General features: G+C 42.0%; 1 protein-coding gene across 1 annotated transcript; it reads right to left on the reverse strand.

Moving 5' to 3' along the window:
* Window positions 1–463: 463 nt before the first annotated feature.
* On the reverse strand, window positions 464–21,793 carry LOC141107849 (uncharacterized). The gene is made up of 4 exons (XM_073598874.1): window positions 21,667–21,793; window positions 9,440–10,834; window positions 3,785–3,867; window positions 464–2,469 (listed from the first exon to the last, which is right to left on the reverse strand). The coding sequence occupies exons 1-4, from the start codon at window positions 21,728–21,730 to the stop codon at window positions 2,407–2,409; spliced, it is 1,605 nt and encodes a 534-aa protein (XP_073454975.1). The 5' UTR covers window positions 21,731–21,793; the 3' UTR covers window positions 464–2,406.
* Window positions 21,794–26,934: the final 5,141 nt, after the last annotated feature.

The following is a 26,934-nucleotide window of genomic DNA, read 5'->3' on the forward strand; positions in this document are numbered from 1 at the left end:
TCCTCTCCTTTTTTTCAATTGACATCTCTGGTGTTGGAGCCAGGCTTCATGTCAGTCCACTTGTTGCAACAGCTCTCCAAGGTGTGATCACTCCTTTTTACCTACATACTAACAAGCAGATTTAATCTGATGCAGGTGTTAGTGTTTGTAATGAAAATTTACAGGGTGATTCCATAATTTTTTCCTCAGAATTGAGCGATTCCATAATTTATTCCCTGTGCTTGTTCTATAAATCTAACTGTTACTGGCCACCACAATTATTTTTCTTGATTTCTTTTAGTGTTTCTTAAAGCCAGAAAGTTGCCATTTGAAATGCCTTTAGTTTTTGGCCATGTCTGTGATCTGCTTTTTTTCCACAACAATAAACAACTGAAGGAACATCCTCAGGGACTGGTGATTCCATAATTTTTGCCAGAGGTTGTATTAAGAAAAAAAATTACAATAAAAATGTGTTTTAAAGAGTTTATTTATGTTACAACAATGGCTTTTACGCACCATTCTGAAGGACGCCTTATGGTACAAATATTTAAATAATTGTTGACATTGCTATATTATATAACAGGTCTTTATACATTTAATATAACATACCGTAAGTAGATATGAGTGAATAGTAAAGTTTCAACCATAAAGCATTACATGAACTTTTTTTAAATAGTGCCTTTCGATTATTACTGAGCCTGCACATAGCTAAATACACAGTCAAGTTGCTTTACCAGCCTAATGATTTTTATTTTTTACAGTCAGTTATGGGTTCCAGTTCCCTGTCAGACAGCATAGCCAGGTTCTTGACCATAGAAGAAGCAGAGTTTGGTAAAGAATACACCTCCAGCCTGCTGATTTGACAGTGAAGTTATCACTCTGCTCTATCTTCCTGTCAGGATGTTCACTGTTGCAGCAGATTCCTGAGTGGGTACTTGTGTTGGAATTCCTTGGTCAGTCTGATAGCTGCTGTGCAGGGGATAATAGAGGCCTGATAGCAATACAGTTTCAAATACGTACACAAATTTCATTTGGAAATGCACTGAATGATTTATAATTGCTTTATATTTAGCTGTTTGGCTGGAGTTAACCTTCTATAAAGGATGCAATATATTTTTCTTTTTAGAAACACTTTACAAAGAGTAACTAAGATAGTTGGCTTATTTATTTATTTATCTACAGTAGCTAAGTTTTTAAACTGATGCTTTATATATAAATTAACTACACACACAATTGTGTATAAGATGCAAGCTTTCTTAAAGCAGAGTTCCACCCAGTTTTGAGAGGTGGTCTTAAACGAAGGACCACCTCTCCACCCCTCATTTTGGAGTATTTAAAAAAAAAATTTTACTGTCTAACTTACCGTTTTTGGAAGTACTAAGAGTACTTCCGATCCAGCCGGGGCGCGGCCGAGGAAGTCACATCCTCTTCTGCGACTTATGCGCAGTCAGAAACCGGCAGTGAAGCCGCAGGGCTCCCCTGCCGGTATACATTAGTTAGAATGGCGGCGCATGCACCCGATCCGATGGACGGATCGGCCTGGGGGGGCTGACATTGCGGGCTCCCTGGACAGGTAAGTGTCCTTATTAAAAGTCAGCAGCTACAGTGTTTGCAGCTTCTGACTTAAAAAAAAAAAAAAATTGGCTGGAACACCGCTTTGATCTCTTAGATCTCTTCTTCAGCTTGCACTTTTACAACTTAAATTAGGCAATAAAGGGTATCACCTAAATTTGAAATTTTCTGTGTTAATTGATGACTAACACAGTACAAAACTCTACTATTAATCTTTGTTTTACAAATAATAGATGGCACAGAATTTGTTTGAATTCAACCTCAAAGTATCACTATTATATGAGGCATGCTACTTAAAAAAAAAGTTTTTTTTTTTTTTTCTATTCTAGACCACCATTAATAAGGAAAAAAAACTATGTATAAATTCACTATACATTCCATCTAATTAAGTAGATCAAATGAACTACTCACAGTTTATCCCTGCTGTTACACATTTGGGAATTTTGGGTGGATACCTTTCAATCACAGAGTGAATATAAACTTGGACTTTTAAAGGTTTATTATAGAAAAGGTATTACTTAAATCCCAGCTGAAGTTGCTGAAAAAGATATTGAGATAGATATCGTACTAATGACTATGACTGTAAAGTGCAATAGGCACCAGTGTTAAAATGCATTACATAATCTGTACATGACTATAAAGAGAGTAAAAAGGTGTGAGACTCCAGCTAAAATACTGTGCTGAAACATAATCAGTTATTTAAAAATGAATCTCCTATTCATTGTGACATCTTCCTGTATTCATCCCCTAATGACCACCCATATTATGTACGGCACCCATATCCATATTGTTGAGCATTGACGAAGGATAATTTGTGCAGTATTCTCTCCTTCTTTGGTTCGGTACACATGCCTCTTAGACGGAACGATTTGGTCTAAAAGAGGTTGGAGTGCTTCTGGCAAATATCGGTCGAAATGACTGTAGGGAACAAGAAGAAAATTGATAAGAGATGTAAAAAGAGCTTAAAATGACTATAGGGAGTAATAAGAGAACTTCTAAGGTATAGAACTGCAGTTTGAAATGCTTGTAGCTAGCAAGATAAGAATTCATGAGCAATGAAAGTTTTGCTTGAAGGTCCTGTGTAGCTTGATGATTCCACCCCCAACTTATGATTCCCCATATGTCCTTCATCTAACCCAGGGGTCTCTAAACTTTTCAAACAAAGGGCCAGTCTACTGTCTTTTAGGCTTTACGAGGGCTGGAGTGTGGCCAGTGAGGGTAGAAAATGTCATCAGTGAGAAATAAAAAAGGCCTCAGGGTTGATGGTCAGTAGGAGGAGTAGTACCCCATTATTGGTATCAGTGGAAGAAATAGTGCCTCATTGCTGTTGTCAGTGGAAGAAATAGTACCTCATATCATTGGGAAGAGTAGTGCCCCAAGGGCCGGATAAAGGCTAGCAAAGGGCCACATCTGGCTCTCGGGATCCCTGATCTAACCAACCAACCAACCAAGCAGCCACCATGCCAAAACAGGATATAAGATATTTCCAATTAGCTTTGCATAGAGACTTAATAACTAGTGACTAAATGAGCCCTATAGCGGTAGAGGCCTAGTTTGCTAGACTACAACCAGCGGCACCATTATTAATATATCCCTGTGATATTCATAAAAACAAGTGGCGATTGTTACACCTTGTATTGGGTGTGACATCCCTTATCCCTATAAACAGGCTTCTTCAGGGACCACTAAGTGAATACACTAAGGGCTTGTTCATGCAGTAAAACATGTGCAATACCACAAAGCACAGCAGCACACCAAGCAGAATGGAATGCGATGCTGTGTCATTCACTTTGTGTGGCAATCCAATGCATTTTCATAACGGAGCTGGGTTAATGCAGCAAAACACACCATGAAAGGGCTGCTGTAACACAGCAAAGCAAGTAGGTGTGCCTAAATGTTTTAAGATTATTTGCTGACAGCACAACACAGTGAATAAGCACACATGCCTTATCTTCCTTGTGGTACTGGGAGGTAATTCTACATGTATTGTGCTATATGAGAGCTATCCTGATGTTGAATTACTGTTGAGATTGTTATACAACATTTTACATTTATACATTTACTTAACAAAAATGTTTTTCTTAATTATATAATAATAATAAAAAACAAATTTCTTAATTTAATATTTTTTTGTCTACATAATGAATTAATAAAGAAAATATCTACAAAAAATATCATACATTTCTATTCATGGCAACAAAAAATATGTATATAGTTAGAATGGTGTGCTTACCCTAAATACAGCGTATGCAAACAACGAAAAGGCTAGAATGGCTCCCAAACATAAAAGGATGACCTTCCAGTAAGAATATAAAACTAGAAAAAAAACATTAAAAAGATGTTATTACATCATATATAAGGACTGGCATAGAGGGGGAAAAAAAATATTAAGTTATAAAACAGAGATCTCCAAACTAGTTAGTGAATCTATACAAGTGAACTGGTTAGCATGCAATGTTCCATAATTTACATGATTAAAAAAGGACTTTCAAAAAGTCATTTTTTTTTAGTCCTGACAAGAATTCGGCCTTGCTCACATGGGAGTACTATAACATATGCCTGTGCGAGAGCTATGTTTGCCCTCATAGGGATATACAGGTGTTCTGTGCAGGCAGTGCTATTCATGTCAGTTGGGATGCAGTGGCTGCACGGACACAGCCACTGTTTCCAATTTGGCAGCTGTATGGGTGCATGGCCCCACACACACACACTGTGTGCATTCAAGGCTGCAAACCCACACTCTCAAGGCTCTCTAATTGGGAGCAACGGCTGTGTCAGTGCAGCCTCTTCGTTCCAATTGAAATGAATGGGACTGCCTGCACAGGAATGCAGACATCCCAAGTCTCCCGTGAGGTGATGGGAGTCTCCCGCATTTGACTGCGGGCTGCCGGACAACCGCGAGTGCCGCTCGATATCCCGGCTGAGCCTGTCACTCAGCCACAGCAGCCCGAGCGGCCACCGTACTCCATTCACTCGGTGGGCGGCGGATCAGATACCCTGAATCATCATGCAGTGTGCCAGCCAGGTGTGACAGAGCCAGTGTCGCTGTCAGTGTGTAAGCTGGCAGACCGTGCAACAGTTTGCAACTGCCAGTCGTGCGAACCCGTCCAGTGGCTGGATGTGATGAGTTATGACAGACGTCCTCGCCAGGAAGACCAATCGGTATGAGGAGGGAGGAGTCTCACTGACTCTGGTGCGCACAGGCTGGTCCTCCAAAGTGTGTAAGTTCTGCAGAGTGTGGATAGAGTGACACAGTGACACTGAGTATCACTGTGTGTCACTCTCTCACCACATCTCTTAGCTCACTTATCACTCATCATGTGTCACTCAGGATGATTCCAGAGAGCAGTGAGTCACAGCTTGCCAAGTCTAAGCAGGGACCATTTTAGGACACTGAGTCAGCACTGCAGGGGCCATATTCTCTACACAGGGACCATTTATTTAGCAGGTGACATCCACAGGGACCATTTATTTAGCATCATCCTCTAGTTGTGTTAAATTAGTGGTGGCTGTGGTGATGATTGGGGGGGGGGTATTGTCACCTCCCTGAAATGAGTTTTCGCAGGTTGGGATGTCTGGGAATGCATGGAACACCTGTGTATCCCTGTGCAGCCAAACATACTCTATAGTATATGAACAAGGCCTTAAAGAATTAAAAAACCATACCGTATTTAACGGCGTATAACACATATGGGGGAAATCGCGAGTGCGTGTTATACGCCAACAGCGTATCTCGGAGGGGAAGGAGGGGGACGAGTGCCGCCAGAAATCACTGAGCCGTCATCTGCACTCAGCTCGGCGCTTGGCTTGGCATTCGGCTCGACGTTCGGCTTGGCTCGGCATTCGGCACGGCGCTCGACACGGCTCGGCATTTGGCTCGGCGCTCGGCTTGGCACGGCTCGGCATTCGGCACGGCGTTCGGCACTTGGCTCAGCTCGGTTGTTCAGGAAAGCTTAACTACAGTGGAGAAACTTCCAGTGCCGCATGCATTCACAGATTAAATGATGGTTTCAGGGCAGTAATCAGATGTATTTGACAGAAGTGGGAGAGATTCCAGTGCTCTACAGAGGTGAGAGAATAAGCATGGCATCCCTGGCTAGTTTGGGATCACTGGCACATCTCCCGCTAACTGGCTAATTCTTGCTGGATGGTGGAGTGGTTGAGAGGCAAGTCACACCTAAATGCTTGCAACACATTGGGGTCAGTTAAGAGCACATAGGAGAAGTAAATGGAAAGCTGCAGATGGGCACAGATCAGGCTGCACTGATGCTTACTGACCTTATTTTGCTTAAAAGTGATTTATTAAAAAAAAAATGCTTTTTTTCCTGAAACTTGCCTCTTAAATTGGGGTGTGTGTTATACGCCGATAAATACGGTATATATGTATATTGCCATTAAATTATTTTTTAGCTTCACCAGCACTCACCTCCTGTTCCCAACTTGAACATTTTTAGAGAGACTTCGTCCAGGACAAAGTGATACTTTCTCTTGTATGAATGCCCTACCACCTAGAAATATTTGTAAGTATTGCATAAAGAAACACAAAGACTCAGTGATGACATCCCTGGGTCTAAACTATGGTACATAATAAAAACAGAAAGGTTTATTTAAAAAAAAAAAACTTAAGCATGTTTATGAGGTGGGAGAGGGCAGGAAAATGTTCAGATTTTATCTTTCTCCCCCTTGACTTCAACACATGTGGCTTTTAAAGAGGTTGTAAACCTCTGAAAAAAAAAAGACAAGACAAAGGCATAAAGAGCTAGTATGCATTGCATACTAGCTCATTATGAAATTCTTACCTGCACTATGATTTTCTCGTTCATGCTTAAAGAGAACCAAAAATGTATTATATTGTAGCTTGCCTGGTCTTGGATGTGGTGGTTGCATTAGATTTCTTTTATCAGGCTTTGTTTTATTTTCCTCCTGCTAATAACACACTTCTTAGCATATGGTGGCTACACTCACTTTCTGCACTGTATCCATGAAGAAGCTGTGTAAATACCGTAGGATGCTTTAATCATTTGGACTACAAACTTCTTCCCCTATCATCTCCACATAGTGGGAGGTGTTTTGTATTTCACATAAGAGAACTAGGAAAATTGAAAACTTTGTTTGAGGTTTCAGTTCTACACACAGAAAGGTTCTGGCAGGATCAACAGTTATGATTCTTTATTTGCACTAGTCTGAAAAAAGACAGCTGCTACACCTACCACATTTAATATATTATCCCCACCTATAACTAGTCTTTGTAGCAAGGAGCTCTGGAAGGGCGATGCATGTCAAACAAAACCAATGAAATGGGGGACTCTCAGAAGTTAGAGTTAGCATTACAGAAAATGGAGTGTCTTCACGGGACCTGTAGCTTACGCATGTATTTGCAAATGTGTGCAGACTAAACCCCTGTTCTTAATGCATATTGTTAGACAGGTCAAGTCGGTTGGTCGCAGACTGATTGATAAGTTGAGCTTGGAATTTTCTTTGGTTTTGTTTGACATATGTTGCCCTTCCAGTGCTCCTTGCTGCAAAGACCAGTTATAGGTGGGGGGGCAGTGACCACTTTTTTGTATCTTTAATATATTGGTCAGGCAATGCACTGACACCTTTGCTGCCATAGTGCAATGTGCTGGGTGTTCACTGTACCCCTGTACCTTTAAGGACGGATGGGCTCCTTCCAGGCTCACCTGCCCCCTGCCTATTCATTAAAATGCTTGTGCTTCCATTGTGGAGAATCTCAGAATTTAGAGTTAGGAACTACAGAAAATGGGGTGCCTTGATGGGACCTGTAGCTTACGTACAGTCAGGTCCATAAATATTGGGACATCGACACAATTCTAATCTTTTTGGATCTATACACCACCACGATGGATTTGAAATGAAATGAACAAGATGTGCTTTAACTGCAGACTTTCAGCTTTAATTTGAGGATATTTACATCCAATTCAGGTGAACGGTGTAGGAATTACAACAGTTTGAATATGTGCCTCCCACTTTTTAAGGGACCAAAAGTAATGGGACAATCATCCATCAAACTTTCACTTTTTAATACTTGGTTACAAATCCTTTGCAATCAATTACAGCCTGAAGTCTGGAATGCATAGACATCACCAGACATTGGTTTTCATCCCTGATGATGCTCTGCCAGGCCTCTACTGCAACTGTCTTCAGTTCCTGCTTGTTCTTGGGGTATTTTCCCTTCAGTTTTGTCTTCAGCAAGTGAAATGCATGCTCAATCAGATTCAGGTCAGGTGATTGATTTGGCCATTGCATAACATTCCACTTCTCTCCCTTAAAAACTCTTTGGTTGCTTACGCAGTATGCTTCGGGTCATTGTCCATCTGCACTGTGAAGCACCGTCCAATGAGTTCTGAAGCATTTTGCTGAATATGAGCAGATAATATTGCCTGAAACACTTCAGGATTCATCCTGCTGCTTTTGTCAGCAGTCACATCACAATAAATGCAAGAGAACCAGTTCCATTGGCAGCCATACATGGCCATGCCATGACACTTCCCCCACCATGCTTCACTGATGAGGTGGTATGCTTTGGATCATGAGCAGTTCCTTTCCTTCTCCATACTCTTCTCTTCCCATCACTCTGGTACAAGTTGACCTTGGTCTCATCTGACAGCAACAGATTCCGAATGCAAATAGCACACTTGAAATAAACTCTGGACCTTTTATCTGCTCCTTGTAAATGGGATAATTTACACTCACAGCGCCGGAGCCGCAAACCCGGAGGAAATGCCAAGGGAACATATCAGCTCCCTCAGAGGTGACTGGGCAGCCCTGTGGGAGCTTCGTTCTAAGGTAAGTATTTCATAATGAGCTTGTATACTGTGCATACTAGCTCATTATGCCTTTGCCTTACAGTTTTTTGGGCATACAACCACTTTAGCACAATAAAATTGATTTACTAAAGGAGCAGAGCATGTTCACTTTGCACAAGAAATTGTTACTTAGCTTAGTTAACGTGGCATAAATTCACTTTGCAAAGAATACCCAATCACATGTGCTGCCTTGGACAGCCCAGCACAAATGGTGAGGATGGACCATTAAAGAAAACAAACACAAGTAGCCTTATTAGCCAAAAAAAAATGTAATCTTGGTCAGGTAACTTGTTTTAAGCCTATCCCTGAAATATAGCACTGCTAGGATCAAGTTTTTATTCTAATGCAATGAAAGCAATACAGTATGGTCCCTTATCCCAACCTGTGATTGAATAGTGAAGCTGCAGCAATGCACAGATGAGGTCAACCCTTTGCTCTCCTCTTCTATTGTATACTCTGCAGTATAGTAGATGAAAATTTAACTGAATAACTTTACCAAGCTAGCAAATAAGCTGACAAAAATAATCTTAAAAAACTGTTTGATGAATGGTAGTGCAAACACAGAAAGCTACAAAAAAAAAAAATCTGTGTTGACTGCCTAGCTGTGCAGTGTGGCAGAGGTGTGGGAATCCCGGGATTGGCTGAATATAGTTGAATATGTATTATATTGGAAGTGAATACCTGTGTATTTTAGCAGTATATTTATCTGTTGTCCTGTAAATTCTCTTGGAGGGTAAATATTTTTTGACATTTGAAATCATGATGGATTGTTGTATATTATAGTATAACTGGAAATGTGAAACTTGCCATCATAGCAGTGAAATATAAGATAACATATACTATTCCATCAACCATTAATAAGGATAGCCTAGACTTGTAATATTGCTTGAGTGAACCATTTTTGTGAAGAAAAAGCAAACAACTGAGACTGCGTCATTGCATCTTATTATTATTGTAACCATTCGCATCATTATTATCATTATCATATTATTATTATTCCAAATAACAGTTTTCATGGGCAAATTGCACTTTTGTTACATCACAGAATAAAACATGCTTACCAGCATTAAGGAGCTCAGCAGGTGATGGGGTGATTCTACCAGTACTTGTGAGGCTCCCACCAGGGCTTGTGATGCTCCCGTCAGAAGCTTTGGTGGCTCCACCAGGGTTTGTGGTGACTCCATTAGTTGTTGCAGTGCTTCCAGAATGGAGTGTGGTGCTTTCAGCAGGTGTTGTGGTGCTTCTGGCAGAGGTTGCATTGCTTCCAGCAGGGGTTATGGCGCTTCCAGCAGAGGTTGCGGTGCTTCCAGCAGAGGTTACAGTACTTCCAGCAGGGGTAGCACTCCCAGGAAGGATTACGGTGCTTCCAGCAGGGGTTCCAGTGCTTCCAGCAGGGGTTGCGGTGCTTTCAACAGAGGTTGCAGTGCTTCCAGCAGGGGTTGCAGTGCTTCCAGCAGGGGTTGCGGTGCTTCCAGCAGGGGTTGCGGTGCTTCCAGCAGAGGTTGCGGTGCTTCCAGCAGGGGTTGCGGTGCTTCCAGCAGAGGTTGTGGTGCTTCCAGCAGGGGTTGCGGTGCTTCCAGCAGAGGTTGCTGTGCTTCCAGCAGGGGTTGTAGTGGTTCCAGCAGAGGTTGCAGTGCTTCCAGCAGGGGTTGCGGTGGTTCCAGCAGGGGTTGCAGTGCTTCCAGCAGGGGTTGCAGTGCTTCCAGCAGAGGTTGCGGTGGTTCCAGCAGGGGTTGCGGTGCTTCCAGCAGAGGTTGCTGTGTTTCCAGCAGGGGTTGTAGTGGTTCCAGCAGAGGTTGCAGTGCTTCCAGCAGGGGTTTCAGTGCTTCCAGCAGGGGTTGCTGTGCTTCCAGCAGAGGTTGCGGTGGTTCCAGCAGGGGTTGCTGTGCTTCCAGCAGAGGTTGCGGTGCTTCCAGCAGGGGTTGCGGTGCTTCCAGCAGAGGTTGCGGTGCTTCCAGCAGAGGTTGCGGTGGTTCCAGCAGGGGTTGCGGTGCTTCCAGCAGAGGTTGCTGTGCTTCCAGCAGGGGTTGTAGTGGTTCCAGCAGAGGTTGCAGTGCTTCCAGCAGGGGTTTCAGTGCTTCCAGCAAGGGTTGCTGTGCTTCCAGCAGAGGTTGCGGTGGTTCCAGCAGGGGTTGCTGTGCTTCCAGCAGAGGTTGCGGTGCTTCCAGCAGGGGTTGCGGTGCTTCCAGCAGAGGTTGCGGTGCTTCCAGCAGGGGTTGCGGTGCTTCCAGCAGAGGTTGTGGTGCTTCCAGCAGGGGTTGCGGTGCTTCCAGCAGAGGTTGTGGTGCTTCCAGCAGGGGTTGCGGTGCTTCCAGCAGAGGTTGCTGTGCTTCCAGCAGGGGTTGTAGTGGTTCCAGCAGAGGTTGCAGTGCTTCCAGCAGATGTTGTGGTGCTTCCAGCAGAGGTTACAGTGCTTATGGCAGGGGTTGTGGTGCTTCCAGGAGAGGTCTGAGCATCTGTATATAAAAAGTGATTTAGTTATATATTTACAAATTAGTGCCACAGTAAAATAATTTTTAACTATTATGCATACTGTTTTTCATTGTCCAAAAAAGGGAATCTTAATAAACAGTTTTTAAAATATATTGTACATACATGTGTTCATAAACACTGCCAGAGTAACAGATCTTTAAAAGATCTAGCACATATAATGTTTTACCTGGTTTCATTTTTTACAAAGAAATGCATGCTACATTGTGATTGACTCAGTCCTGCTCCTTGATATGCCTGCATGTCATACTAAGGGTGTCACAGTTTTTGAGAAGACTGAAGTTCTGAAAAGTTGGTGTCACTGCTCCGCCTCCTAGCTACAATTCAAATGCTTGCTCTCACTACAGGTAAGCCTGTTCTTCCCTGAAGGGAAAAGGGAGACATGAAAACTACAAATACATCAATGGGGTTAATAAGATTCAGGAGGGCAGCATTTTCAAAATGAAACCAAGATCACAAACACAGGGACATAACCTTAGACTAGCAGGAGGAAAGTACAAAATGTATCTTAGAAAGTATTATTTTACTGAAAGAGTAGCTAATGCTTCGAATAGACTTCTACTCAATACTAAGTAAATTCAAACATGCTTGGGACAAACATAGATCTATACTCAGACAAAAAAAGTAAAAAAAAAAAAAATGGAGCAGACTTGATGAACCACTTGGTGTTTTTTTTTCCTACCATCACTCTTCTATGGCCTCCCTCCCCCCCTCCTCCCATCCACCATCCATTTTCCATTTTCTGATGGTATTGGGCTTTAAAATTAAAGGACTGGTTCTAGGTATTCATGCAGGTGAATAGAAAATGATTACCTTACATTCTAATAAGGGAAATTAAGCATAAATGGCCTTTAATTAAAGACTGTTTCTCAAATATATTTTTTTCATATGGATTATCTGTAGTTGGACTTTGGCCTATCTGCTAGACATGTATACAATCTTTAATAACTATAAATTCTAATATTTTTGTAAAGGATTTAATTTGTAAATGTATATATCACTAGTGATGTTTTTTCATGTTTATCGAGGTGTCCGAATGCATAAAAAGACAAAATGTAGGTGCCGCTCAGATAGAGAGGTAAAGTCCAACTAAACCGCTGTGAATGCAGGCAGGGACAGGGAGCTCATCCTAGCTCCAAGCTTCAGCAATGTCAAAGAAAAAGATCCATAAGCCGCACATCATAAAACAGACCCATGTGTATGAAGTGAGATAAATGGCAGATGTAGCCTGGACTCCAGCCACGTCTGGAGGCATGCAATGTGCAATGTCCCAATGCATGCATGCTAAGGTATAGTGCCATTTTTTAGATATTAAACGGTATTAAACCCAAAACCAAAAATGTAACATTATGCAACTTATCAATCCTTAAAGTGGATGTAAACCCTCACATATACCCAGTGAAGTGAATAGCCTCAGATGATAAACAGAGATGAAACAAATCTCCCTACATAAGTTTTACATGTATATCTGCTGTCTTCTTTACCTCACCCTGGGATCAGCAGTGCCCTCTTTTTTTTTTTTTTAGCATAGGTGGTACTTGGTGTTGTCTCTTTTTTATAATCTTTTGCTGCTTATCTACCTAACCATGTGTTCACAGTACCTATATGCTGAACCTGTGCTGCTTTCAAATCGGCTTTTGACTTGTGGTACCATAACATGACTTGTGACCTAAAGTTGCACATGTACTGCTTGTCCTGTTTTGTGACCAGAACAAGAACATGTTACATAGTTACATAGTTACATAGTAGGCGAGTTTGAAAAAAGACACAAGTCCATCAAGTCCAACCTATGTGTGTGATTTTATGTCAGTATTACATTGTCTATCCCTATATGTTGTGGTCGTTCAGGAGCTTATCTAATAGTTTTTTTAATTTATCGATGCTCCCCGCTGAAACCACCACCTGTGGACGAGAATTCCACATCCATACCGCTCTTACAGTAAAGAACCCTCTACGCAGTTAAACCGCTTTTCCTCTAATTTTAGTGAATGGCCATGTGTCTTATTAAATTCCCTTTCTCAGAAAAGTTTTATCCCTATTGTGGGGTCACCAGTATGGTATTTGTACATTGAAATCATATCCCCTCTCAAGCGTCTCTTCTCCAGAGAGAAATAAGTTCAGTACTTGCAACCTTTCCTCATAAATAATGTCCTCCAGTCCCTTTATTAGTTTTGTTGCCCTTCTCTGGGACTCTCTCCAGTTCCAGCAAATCCAGCACAACATGTGCTGGTTCTTGTTCATGCTTACGGGCCCTAATCATGGATCTATAACCTGGCTAATGACCTGTGCTGCCAAATCCCATCATGAGCCTGTGACCTGGTCAAAGGCCTGGTTCACACCTTTTTAGTGCTTTTTGCAGAAACGCACTACAGTCCATTTGAAATAGTTTCTTATGGGACACGTTCACATCTATGCTTTTTTCAGTTGCTGCGCTTTTCGAAAGGGTCAGGGACTATTTTAAACACAAAACAATGTGTTTATGGTTCAATAGAGTTTAATGAAGAAGCTTCAGAAAAGCATGTGGTGCGTTTTTGCAGTGATTTTGCAACAATTTGCATTTTGCGTACAAAAAAAAAACCACAGGAAAAAGTGCCCAAAACATGCACGCAAGAAAGCAAATGCACTGCAAAAAGCACAGCAAAAGCAGATTAAAAGCAAACTGCATAGGTGTGAACCAGGCCTAAAACATGTGCTGCCTGTGACTGTCCGCTGGTGCGCAGTCATGTTGGAACAGGAAGGGGCTATCCCCAAACTGTTCCCACAAAGTTGGGAGCTTGAAATTGTCCAAAATGTCTTGGTATGCTGATGCCTTTAGAGTTCCCTTGGCCCAACCCCTGAAAAACAACCCCACACCATAATCCCCCTTCCACCAAATGATTTGGACCAGTGGGAATGAGTTGAACCTCCAGCAGGAACATGAGAGAGATCATGTTGCTAATCCTTGTTGTGGCCCCAGCCCAGTGTTTCATTAAGACCATAAATGTCCATAAAGACATGGATGAGTGAGTTTGGGGTGAAGGAACTTGACTGGCCTGCACAGAGTCCTGTTTTTGAATACATGTGAAAGAATCCTATTTATCTGATTTGAATGAAATAGAGAAGCACATCCACAAATGCAGGGTGTCATTTTTTTTTCACAACCTATGTGAAGACGTAATCAATTCAAGCAAATTTCTGCCCGCATTACCCTAAACGTTCCATAATTTGCCCGGGAACATGCAGAAATTGTCATTGCTGCCAGTCAAAAAAAAAAATTTAAAACTGGAACCAAATTTGCTAACTATGGGATCTAGCTTTTCTAAGATGTATTCCAAGATAACATTTTTATTGCAGTTTGAGCACTGTACGAAGTCTGTGAATCACTTTATGTATTTCATAATGTATGAGTCAGTTGTTTTTTTTAAATAAACACATCAGCAGATCTGAGCTTCAGAATAATAATGTACACTAAATCTGAATCAGAATGTGTCCATACACCAGAAGGTAAGGTGCAAAGCCTTGTGTAAATGTCTGTATGCAGACACGTATACAATATCTTTTATATTGCTTTCCATTGCATTATTTCCTCTTTCCTTCTTTTGCTTGTTGCATGAAAGCATGAAAGTAGAGTGGATTTTATACACAAAGCTCTGTCAAAAGCATACTTAAACTGTGTGTAAATGCACTTTACATACGTTTTTGGTGTGTTTCCATTGAAGTCTATGTGGGCAAAATCGCCCTGCAATTGAACCAAGGAAGCAGGTGGACCTTTAGAAAAAAAAATGGTATGCAGCTGCACTGCATTGGTGTGAATAGGCACCATAGAGAATACTGTATTTTACATTGTTGTGCAGTGCATCACAGCAGCAACCGCAGGAGAAAACTCACTAGTGTGAATAGGGGCGTAACTACAGGGGTCACAGGGGTCACAGCTGCGACCCAGCCTCATACTCTTGTGGCTCCCCAGTCACACTCGGCTCTACACCTGATAGGAGGGGCAGCATATAGAGGAACCGATGCCCTCCATTTTCCTCCTGCAGCTGCTGAAAGCCTGCTTCTCCTCCCCTCTCTACCACAGGCATTCAGCGGCTGCAGGAGGAAAATGGAGGGCATCGGTTCCTTATATGCTGCCCCTCCTATCAAGGTTACTTGTCCCTGCTGCCTCCGGGCTCTGTGTGCTGGTTCCCCCTCCCCCTGCAGCACTGCTGGCTTTCACCCTTTCTCCTCCCACTAGGTGCTGTGACAAGATGGAGAATGGGGAAGAAGCCAGTAAAAATGTATTTTACCTGCCCCTTCCTTTTCTGAATAGACACAGTGAGTGATTGGTACCAATTTCTCCTGTGTCTATTTAAAACTGAAGCATAGTAAACTCTATTTACTATGCTCCAGTTTGTGAATGAATGGGAAGCTCTATACAGAGCTATTCCTGTCCATTCATTCTGTGCAGCTGAGGCTGCAGCAAAGGAGATTGAGGGCTGTTCCTCAATCTCCTTTCCTTGTCTCAAAGGTGTAATATCAGAGGTCTCTTTAGACCCCTGATATTTCACTGGAGCCCCCCCAACGAGGCTTCGAAAAAAATTGTAAAAAAAATAAATAAATACAAAAAAATTGTAGATAATAATAATAAAAAAATAAAATAACAAAATTAAAAAAACTACTTACACCAGTGGTGGAACTACCAGGGTCACAAAGGTTGTGCTTGTGACCAGGGCCTGGCGTTCCGCCACCATGGAGAGGCTCCAGGACAGCAGGAAGGAGGCCTGCCGCAGAACATGTGAGAGGGTCCTACTGTGGGACTGTAATAAAGGATGGGAATAAAGGGCCCCAGGATAAGTAGGAAGGACCCCAGGCCTGGAGGGAAGGGTCCGGGGCTCAGAGAGCAGGGCCCTGACCGAAGGACAGGGGGACCCTTCATGGTTTCCTGCATCGGGGCCCTAAGGCTGCATTCACACCTGAGCGTTTCAAAGACACATGTTTTTACAATGTTTTTCCTGCGATTTTTCCTGCATTTTTGCTGCGATTTTGCACAGGTCAATGTAAAAAGCAGAAAAACACCTGTAATCTGCCCCAAAGAAGCTCATGTTCTTTTTTGAGCGTAAAGCGTTTTTCAGACGTTTTGCTTCAGGTGACAAAACGCTCAGATGTGAACAGGTGCCATTGAAAAGAATGGGATTTTGCTTGTTGGGCGTTTTTTAGGCATTTTTTGGAATGTTTTACGAGCGTTTTATGAGCTGAAAATGCTCAGGTGTGAATGCAGCCTAAAGGTTCTAGTTACGTCTCTCAAAATGGGGGTTAAATGAAGCTGTAGAATAATAAAACATGCATAGTAGATTTACTTTTTCTTTACATTAAAGTACACTTATTTTCAGTGCCTTTTATTTAAAGTACAGTGTTTTCTATTGAAATACAACTATTGGAGGATTTTACCTACAGAGGATTTTTATTTCTGTGCAAACATTGCTGAGCTTTTCCAAAAGGTACAATTACACCTGACTTTGCTGTTCTGCAGCTAAGTAGCACAGCTAGGACACCATGCTGTCTCCAGAGCTCTCTTAGTAGCACCATGGGCCCCTGGGCAAAATTATGCACTGGGGTCCCTACTAGGGTTGCCACCTGTTTGGGATTCACCCGGACAGTTCGGGTTTGGAATCATGCGTCCGGGTTTCAGACTGCCTGAAACCCGGACACATTATTCAGACTGGATTATGGCTTCCCAGCAGGGTTGCTTGCTGCAGTTGTGTAGGCTAAGAGTGTCTGTTACACTCTCTTTCACACTGCCCAAAGCCAGCACTAACAATTACCCCTCCCCCCACACAGACGGGAGAGGAGAGAGGGCTTGATCTGCACCTCTTCCTCCCCTCTACCCCTCTGTGTCTGCCCACACTGCAATCCCCGGCGCTGTGCCTCAGAAAAGGAAAGTGGGGGCCAGAAATTTGAAGTCCAGCAGCCTCAGATACATCTGGATGAGAGGTGCTGACTGTCAAGGGGTGAGTGAGCTCACCATCCATCCCTATCTGTGACTCAAGTCTCCCCCCTTCCTACTCCTGCCTCTGAGTACACTAAGGTAATTCAGGGTTCTCAGAGCACCCCTTACTTCAGAGTTTCCCTTTAAACCAGAGGCCACAGTGTTCCCCCTTACATCAGAGTCCTCTCCGTACATCAGAGTTCTCAGTGTTCCCGCTTAAATCAGGGTTCCCAGAGCATCCCTTATCTTAGAGTCCCCAGAGTTCTCCCTTACCTCAGAGTCTGCAGAGTCCCCCCCTACAGTGAAAGGGAATTCTGCGAGTTCAGATGTAAAAGAGGAGCTCTGTAGATTCAGATGTAAAAGGGGAACTCTAGGATTCTGATGTAAAGGTGGACTCTTTTTATTAACTTCATATGATTAGAAATGTTATTTAATAGCAAAAAAATTGCTGTGCGTCACTAAAGTGTTCGGGTTTGACTTGAAGAAAAGGTGGCAACTCTAGCCCCTACCAGCCTGTCCCAATTTACGCGCCTACTCTCAAGAATTAAAGTATAAATAGTTGATGAAATTAAACATATATTTCTTAGTACTTTCAAAATTGATTTAAAAAAATACATAAAAACATGCCATAAATCAAAGACTAATCAGCGCAAAGAGCACAGTATGGGGGAGGCAGAAGGGAACAATTTTGGGATCAGGAGGGCACAGTACAAGTTCAGGGTCGTTGCCTAGGATATGGCCATCCTGGGCCAGAAAAAAGCGTGACTGTCCTGTCAAACTCGGAACAATTGGCAAGTATGATGTAATGCAAGATTATCATGGGGCCCCCATGCACCTGGGGTCCCTGGGCACTGCCCATGCAGTAAGACAGCCCTGGCTATCTCTGCTTGTAATTGGAGAGTGAAAGAGCAGCAAACTGTGCGTGTAGGACTCCAGATTGTCTGCAAGTCTTCTAGTATGAGTGCTGATGTACAGAGGATTACAAAACACTAATATAAACTCACATTTAGGTATTTATAGTAGGTGTATACTGTAAATGTAAGATTTTTTTTTTTAATGCATACATAACTGCATTTATTAGTAATTTTATATCCAAATATGTTCCAGCTTTATACAAACAGCAGATATTTTACTCTGTCCAACTGTAAATTGAGCATTATTTTTTTTCTTAATGCTTTTTCTCCAGTCCCCCCTTTTTTTTGGTGGTGGTAGCAGTGAAGGTGGCATATGCTGAGTCACCTGGACATCTTTAAAAAAAAAAAAAAAGATTCTAGCATATGTGGCACCTTTTTTCTTAGCTTTCTAAACCTTTTTTATATTTTTTTTTTGAAAAAAGCATGAGAATTTAAAAAAGGATCAACACTGCCCTAACTTTAGAGGGATCTCTATTTTTGCGTGAGAGGCCTATACCTATTCAATAGATGGTGGTGCTCTTTTAATAAATAAGTACAAATAATAACCTCAAATGACTTAAAGTGGTTCTAAAGGCAGAAGTTTGTTTACCTTTATGCATTTGGGCATAAAACCTTCTGTGTGCAGCCCCACCCCCCCCCCATACTTACCTGAGCCCAATCTCCATCCAGCGCTCAGCAGAAGAGCAGCAGCTCTCTCGGCTCTCTCTCTCTCTCTTCCCCCCCACTGGATATGAAGACCATTGGCTCCTGCTGCTATCAATCACAGCCTGTGATAAGTGAGTAGCAGCTTGGAATCGAACCTGCATGGGTGCCCCCGCAGCAAGTGGCTTGCTACAGGGGCACTTGTAAGGGAGGAGGAGCCAGGAGCACAGGTGAAGGACCCCAGAAGAGAAGGATGGAGACTGTTCTGTACAAAACCATTGGTAAGTGTTACATGGTTGTTGTTTTAAAAATAAAAAGTTATTCCCTTTACAATCAAAGGCTGGGTTTAGTTTTGCCATCTCCTTACACAATATGTAATTTTGCTAAATTACATAGGGAGTGTTGAAAGTTTACTGTATCATTAACACTGCATTCATGTATTTTAATATATGGTTTAATTAATTGAACAATGCATGATGGGAGATATAACTATTAAGCGGTACTCATACCAAGCCCACAATTTGAACAATCTAAAAAATAAACTCTGAAATCTAATTTTCTTGGTCAAATCTCCAAATTACCTGCCTTGATCAACAAAAATAAGAATAAAAATAATTTGATAATAGTATCTTTGCATGTATCATACAGTGTGTGCCCTAACTATCGTCAGCATCAGTGCTGCTTTTTTTAAATATCCTAAATAAAGAATAAATTATGTGCATGTATTATAATACAGAATCAGTTTCAAATAGACGCAGTACAATCCTCAAATGATATGCATAGTAAATTGGTTTTTGGTTTTTAAAAATTTTTAAAAATGTAAAATTATTTTGTGAGTGCCCTGTAGATGTGACTCTCACCTGGCTGGATTTTTGGGAACTGTATAATAATAGGAATGCTATAGGTAGCAATGACAATGACAATTAATTGGAATAATGTAGGCAGTAATGACACAATTTATTGAACAATGCATGGTGGGAGCTTTTACTATAAAGCTGCACTCATGCTGAGCCCATGATTTAAGCAGAATGTTATTCAGGGGCACTTAATCAGGATACAATTAGAGTTAGGCCCCTTTCACACGGGCAATCCAATCAAGTCCACCTGTCGGTTGTTCAAGTGGACCTGACGGGAAGGTCTGTGCATGGATAGGCAGATAAAAATTGATTTTTGTCCATTTACACCCCCCTACCTCCGGGTCTGATCTGGTCTGCTAAAAAAAGAAGGGTATCTATCGGTTGTAAATAGACAGTCCGTTTATTCCCGACGACCCATAGAGCAGAGCAGGCTCCATGTCTATGTCCACTCTGCAGAAACTGAGTGGACGCAGATGTGTCATCCACCTGCTCTGCTCCAATCAGTATAGGATCAGCTAACAGATCTCCTGATAATCAGAATGAAATCTGTCCCGTGTGAAATGGATCTAAGCTGTAAATAGGAGTGGGCTCATTGGTGCATGCTTTGTGATGGTAAGTTGTGTTTAGAACATACTGAAGCAAGAGTATGCTTGAGACATGCTTTGTTTTCTGCTTCAGAACTGCAGTGCATCAATGCACAAAAGGTTGAGATAATTAGTTATCCAGTTGATCTACTATTTAGGTCAAGTTATTCCTTCTGCTGACTCCTATATCCCTAAAGACTTCATTCTTTGAAGATGAATTTAGTGCTGAACAAAATAACTTATTCTCCATTTACATGACATACGTCTAATGAACTTATTAGTCAGTCCACCAAAAACTGACATTTTACTCCTAGGGTCCTTTCACACGGGCTTTCCGATCAGGTCCACCTGTCAGTTTTTCAGGTGGACCTGATCGGACCTTGTAGTCAGGGCAATCTTAATGCATGGGCACCCCTGGGCACTGCTCAGGGGCCCCAGGTGTGTGGGGACCCCATGACCATCTTGCATTACATCATACTTGCCAACTGTCCCACATTTGCTGGGACAGTCATGCTTTTTACTAAGCTGTCTTAGGATTGCCATGTCCCAAACCTGTACTGTGCCCTCCTGACCTCCCATGTAGTGTGCCTTTCTGCCTCCTCCGTACTATGTCCCTTGTGTTTATTAGTCTTTGATTTATAGCATGTTTTCTCATTGTTTAAAATTTTTTACTGACAGTACTAATCAATATATTTTTAATTCTATCAACTATTTATACTTTAATTCTTGAAGGTAGGTGCGTAATTTGGGGCAGGCTGCTATTACTAAGCCCAGGGACCCATGATGTTATTAAGGCGACACTGCTTGCAGTCTCCTCTACGGAGCGGCAGATGTCAGATGACACATGTTCACTGACACCCGCCGCCATCCGATCCTGCCCGCAAAATCCAGACAGATGATGGTCCTATTTTCCATCCCTTGGTTGGATCAGATAGGATCCGATGAAAATGGACAGGCGGTCCGTTTCCATTCGATTTCCCCATAGAGGAGAGCGGGACTGTGTCCATATCCACTCTCCCCCCCTGAGCAAGCAGAATCTGCAAGACAGAGGCGCCCATATGAAAGGGGTCTAAGTTTTCTTACTCCATGTGCTTCATTATCTGGGCACTTCTGCTCTGAAATCCTTACACATCCGTTGACAAGCAAAGCCAATTAACATGCTCTAAGGACTAATATTCTCATAAGCTTCGTCCTAGTTTTGGGGCTAGTAAGAACCTTTGTAAGTTAATCAAGGAAAGTTGTAGGTTATTAATTAAGTGCATTTTCTCTGACCTTTTTCCCCTATTTGTGAACTTTTCCCCAAATGTCTACTGTAACTTTCCATAAAATATATGTATCCTATTATCAGGACAAAATGTATTATCTATTTTTAAATTTGCAAATTTCAGGTTTAAAATAATAAGAATAAGAATAATTGAATAAATATGTACTATATGGAAGTTACCCCATGTAGTATGATTAATGATTCAATAAATTCAATGATTCAATAAATATAGTTTAGTGATTACATCTACCACAGCTCATAGATTTTTCCTACAGGAAGCTGAAATTGTGATCATAGGGTATTTGGTATTATTGAATGTATTGAGTGTATTATGCCATTTAAATCTAATTGCTGTTCTACTCAAATCTCTACAGTGGCCAAAATATCATCATCAAAAGGTACTATAATAAACTATATTACTCTCAAGATTTACATACATTTTTCTGCAGTAAATGCTGAGCACTTTTGCCTTAACTATAGTCTAGATTTATTACATTACAGAATTATACAAAATATGCAGCCTTCTAAATTAATCTTATTTTACAATCTATAAAATAAACTCTGAAATGTAATTTGTTTGGCCTCCAAATTACCTGTCTTGATTAACAGAAGTAAGACTAGAAATCCTTTGATCATTAGCATCTTTGTATGTCCCATAATGCTTGTGTTATTGTCTCCGAGCCACCTAGGTTAACAGAACAGAGGTCCAAAATTATCTTCAGCATCAGCACTGCCTCTTATATATCCTGAGAATAGCAAACTCATATGCATATATTATGATATAGAATCAGTTCAAATAGATGCAGGCAATCCTCAAATGAGATGCATAGTAACTTGATTTAAGCATTTGTCATCCTATAGATATCCTAAATATTTTATCACTTGATAAGCAAAAGTATTCTCTTGCAAATTTCCAGTGGATGTGACTCTCACCTGGTGGAATTTTTGGGAACAACCCTTTTGTACCCAAATTGTAGAATAATTGGAAAATGTACATAGAAATGACACACATAAGAAGCTAGGCATTATTCATTTTGTGAAAGTTATATTAAGAACAATGATATAGTAGGAGAGAAAAGGCTTAGAAATAACTGAATAACTTCATGCTAGTTACATCAGTGAAACTAGCAAAGAAAACCTTAATCATTTGTAGTGCTTACCCCTGCAGGAGTCGCTGGTGAGGATGGTTTCTCATGTAGTCAGGAAAAGCAACGCTGGAACCAGAGTCCAAATAAATCTTGATAGGGAATTGAGGGGTCAGTGCTCGGGCTCTAAGTGTCTTCCAGTCACCCATACAAAATGCACATGAAAATAGTCAGCCGGGCAACCCGAAACATCCAAGTGTATGAGTCTTTATTAGCTACAAGGTGATAACAGGATAAAACAGCTTACGCGTTTCATCCAGGTAGCCTTAATCATAGCATGACTCTTAAAGCTGCTTGGTTCCCACTGACACACCTGACTATAAGTAGAAAGCCGATCACAGCTGTGGAACCTAAGAATTAGTATGCTACACTATAACACTACACAGGAAATAGGCCAGGCAACTGGTGGTAGATTAGGGCTAGGGTTAGGATGAATACATTAAAGCAATGCAGTTAAACAATTCAGAAATCATACAACAGGGGCAGATAAAAAGATTTGAAGATACTGTACTGAGTAAAAAAAATCATAAAAATGTAATTTGGGTACAGCGTTGCATGACTGCGCTATTGTCATTCAAAGTGTGACAGGCAGGAAGGGAGTAAAAGTGCCCAGTATTGAAGCGTTTAACCATATCTCTCAGAGTAATGTTTTCATGCTATTGCTAGTTTGCATTAACCACATGCCAACCGGGCCATAGCCGAAAGATGGCTACAGCGCGGTCGGCTTATTCTGGGAAAGCGTCCATGGACGTCCTCCCAGAATCGTGCTCCCGCTCGCCCCCGGGAAAATCCATGACCGTCGGTCCTCCGGACCCGCCGTGTCATGGAACGGTGTAAAGGGCCAATGTCAGCGGCTCTTTACCATGTGATCGCTCCGTCCAATGATGGAGCGATCACTTGTCAACAAACCAGAGCTTGTCCGGTGCAGCTTCTCCCCTCTCCTCGCACCGATCGGTACAGTGTACGATGAGAGGAGAGAGCTGGGTGCAGCAGCGCTGTGGCCTGCCTCTGGAGTGCCCACAGTGCTGATCTGTGCCCATCCATGCTCCATCCATTCATCCATCCCTGACTCATCTATGCTCCATATGTGCTCATACATGCCTCATGCCTCATATGTGCCCATCCATGCTCCATATGTGCCCATCTATTTATGTGTCCATCTTTACTTCATCCATCCCTGGCTCATCCATGCTCCATCCATCCCTGGCTCATCCATGCTCCATCCATCCCTGGCTCATAAGTGCTCCATTTATCCGTGCTAATCCATGCTTCATTCATTCCTGGCTCATCCGTGCTTCATCCATCCCTGGCTCATCAATGCTCCATCCATCCCTGGCTCATCCATGCGCCATTCATCCCTGGCTCATCCATGCTTCATCCATCTGTGTTCATCCATGCTCCATCCATTCCTGGCTCATCTGTGCTCCATCCATCCCTGGCTCATCCATGCTCCATCCATCTGTGCTCATCCATGCTCCATCCATTCCTGGCTCATCTGTGCTCCATCCATTCCTGGCTCATCCGTGCTCCATCCATCCATGCTAATCCATGCTCCATCCATCCCTGGCTCATCTGTGCTCCATCCATGCTCATCCATGCTCCACCCGTGCTTATCCATGCTCCATCCATAGCTGGCTCATCTGTGCTCCATCCATGCTCATCCATGCTCAGTCGGTGCTCATCCATGCTCCATCTGTACTCATCTATCCTCCATCTGTGCTCATCCATGCTCCATCTATCCCTGGCTCATCCATGCTTATCCATGTTTATCCATGCTCCATCCGTGCTCATCCATGCCCATCCATGCCACATCAGTGCTCTGTTCATCTGTGCCACATCCATGCCACATCAGTTTTCATCCATGCTGCATCCTTGCCACTACAGTGCACATCAGTGTCTCACAAAAATGTAATAGGTAGTCAAATTAGATTTGAAATGTATGTCCCTGATGGTCTCCCTGCATGTTGGGCCTCCGTATGTGGCCAGGCTGAGGAAAAGTCTCCCACATGTGTTTTCATTTTCTTTCCACGTTTTCTAAAAACTTGTGGAAAAAAATTACATGTTCAAAAGACTCATTATGCCTTATAGAATATACGTTGGGGTGTTTACTTTACAAAATGGGGTCATTTTGTGGACGTTGCCATTGTCCTGGTGTTGCAGGGCCTTCAAAAGTGTAAGAGGTAGTCAAAAAATGAAATGTGTAATTTATGTCCCTAGAATGCCTGACGTTGCTCCCTGCATGTTGGGCCTCTGTATGTGGCCAGGCTGTGTAAAAGTCTCACACATGTGGTATCCTCATACTCAGGAGAAGTAGTAGAATGTGTTTTGGGGTATAATTTGTGGTATGCATATGCTATGTGAGAGAAATAACCTGTTAATATGACAATTCTGTGGAAAAAAAAAGAAAAAAAAATCTTCATGTTGCAAAGAATTGTGGGAAAAATACAACTTCAAAAAACTCACAATGCCTCTTTACAAAATACCTTGGGATGTCTACTTTCCAAAAAGGGGTCATTTGGGGGGTATTTGCACTTTCCTGGCTTGTTAGCATCTCAAGAAATGAGATAGGCCGTCAGTACATCAGGTGTGATCAGGTGAGATCAGTTTTCAGTGATTGGCACCATAGCTTGTAGTCTCTATAACTTTCACACATACCAAATAATATACACTGATTTGGGTTATTTTTACCAAAGATATGTGGCATTTTAAATTTTGCCCAAAATTTATCATGAAAATTTACTAACTTGCTAAATTTTATAATCGAAACAAAGAAAATGCTTTTTTTTACAAATTTTACGGTCTTTTTTCATTTATAGCGCAAAAAATAAAAAACCCAGTGGTGATCAAATATTAACAAAATAAAGCTCTATTTGTATGAAAAAAAGGACACAAAATTCATATGGGTAGCATGTTGCCTGACTGAGTAATTGTCATTCAAAGTGTGAGAGTACTGAAAGCTGAAAATTGGTCTGGTTAGGAAGGGGGTTTGAGTGCCCAGTGGTCAAGTGGTTAAAGTATATGTAAACCCTCACCTTGTAAAAAAAAACATTCAGTTTAAAATAGAAATGAAAGGTAAAGCATTTGTGTATACATATAAAAAAACATAATAAATATCCTTTTTTTTATAAGTTATCACATACGCTCTGTTCTCAGCTTCATAAGGATCTTAGAGAGCTGGGGGAGGAGAAACCCAAAAGCAAACAATTATTATATTGCAGCTTAATTGTCATAGGGCGTACACACGGTCGGACTTTGTTCGGACATTCCGACAACAAAATCCTCTGATTTTTTCCGACGGATGTTGGCTCAAACTTGTTTTGCCTACACACGGTCGCACAAAGTTGTCGGAATTTCCGATCGACAACCACGCGGTCACGTACACCACGTACGACGAGACTAGAAAAGGCCAGTTCAGAACCAAGCGCAGCACCCTTTGGGCTCCTTTTGCTAATCTCATGTTAGTAAAAGTTTGGTGAGAGACGATTCGCGCTTTTTCAGACTCGTGGCTTTCAGATCGTTTTCTGCCGTTCAGTTTGTGCTTGTGGGTTTGTATCTGCTCTTGAGTGCGTGCAAGCAAGCAAGAATTCATTGTATTCTTGTTCGTTCGTTACTGGTTTTCAGGTCGCTCTTCACAGGCCTTGCTGTTCTTCAGTGTGTTCTGTTACTTCGTTCTGAGCAGCCGACCGTTTTCTAGCCATGTTTCGTATGCGTACTCCTCGTAGAGTTCGTTCTGTGCGGGGGCTTGGTGTTGGGGTCCTGACCTTGACACAAGTCCAGTCCATGAACAGGGTGGGGAGGAGTTCATGGACCAAGAATTGGTTGCTTCAGCGTGACCAGTTCTCTCATATGCCTTTGCTCCGTGAGATCCGTGAGAATAATCCTGATGATTTCAGGAACTTTCTCAGGATGACGGACCCCGTGTTTCACAGTTTGTTGGCTTCGCTGACCCCCTATATCAGCAGGCAGGATACCTGCATGAGGCAAGCCATCACTCCGGAGCAGAGGTTGGTCGCTACCTTGCGGTATTTGGCCACAGGGAGAAGCCTGCAGGACTTGAAGTTCTCGACAGGCATCTCCCCCCAGGCTCTTCTTTGTGGACATTTACTGCTTGTGTTTGTTTGAGCTGACCCTGACAGAAATGTGTGGAGTCCAGAAAATGTCGTGATTGTGTAACCTTATACAAAGCACTGTTGACTGTTATTTACTAAATGCAAAGACACTTTTCACCACAAGTGCACTTGCAACTGCACTGAAACAGCACTTGTAGTGCAAAGAGGATTTGCCCTTAGGAAATTACCCCCATTTTCTCATAAAACAACAATTACATCACCCCAAAAGTGTTGTAGCGTTGAGACAATAATCCACACATTCTTGATGAACAATCTTTTTAATACCTGCACAATCACATGTGCATTTAACAAAGGTTTTTCTGACAAACCAACATGTTTGTTGTATAACAATTTTTGTGGTGTCATTATCCAAAATCAAAATGTGCATTTTATAGAAAACAGGCCTGTGTAAAACCCAAAGAAAGACACAAATCTTGATCTTACAAAGTTCACATTTGGTAGAACTGGAAGGCAATATCAGACATGAGTATTTAGGAACTGTGTTTGATATTGCGTTCAGATGGGGGGAAATCACCCCTGGAAAAGCCAAATTTGGAAGATGCACACAAATTTCACAATGTCAACATGTGCTATCTGCCATCACGGG

The sequence above is a fragment of the Aquarana catesbeiana genome, linkage group LG09 (genome assembly GCF_042186555.1).
Source record: "Aquarana catesbeiana isolate 2022-GZ linkage group LG09, ASM4218655v1, whole genome shotgun sequence".
Lineage (NCBI taxonomy): Eukaryota > Metazoa > Chordata > Amphibia > Anura > Ranidae > Aquarana > Aquarana catesbeiana.

Bases quoted from the DNA above. Each gene is read 5' to 3' on its own strand.
- LOC141107849 (XM_073598874.1), bottom strand. From the start codon at position 21,730: ATGGGACATACAAAGATGCTAATGATCAAAGGATTTCTAGTCTTACTT. The intron at 3,868-9,439 runs GTAAGCATGTTT...TTTTTTTTCTAG, and splicing joins TGCTGAGCTCCTTAATGCTG to TTTTATATTCTTACTGGAAG. The intron at 2,470-3,784 runs GTAAGCACACCA...TGTTCCCTACAG, and splicing joins TTGCATACGCTGTATTTAGG to TCATTTCGACCGATATTTGC.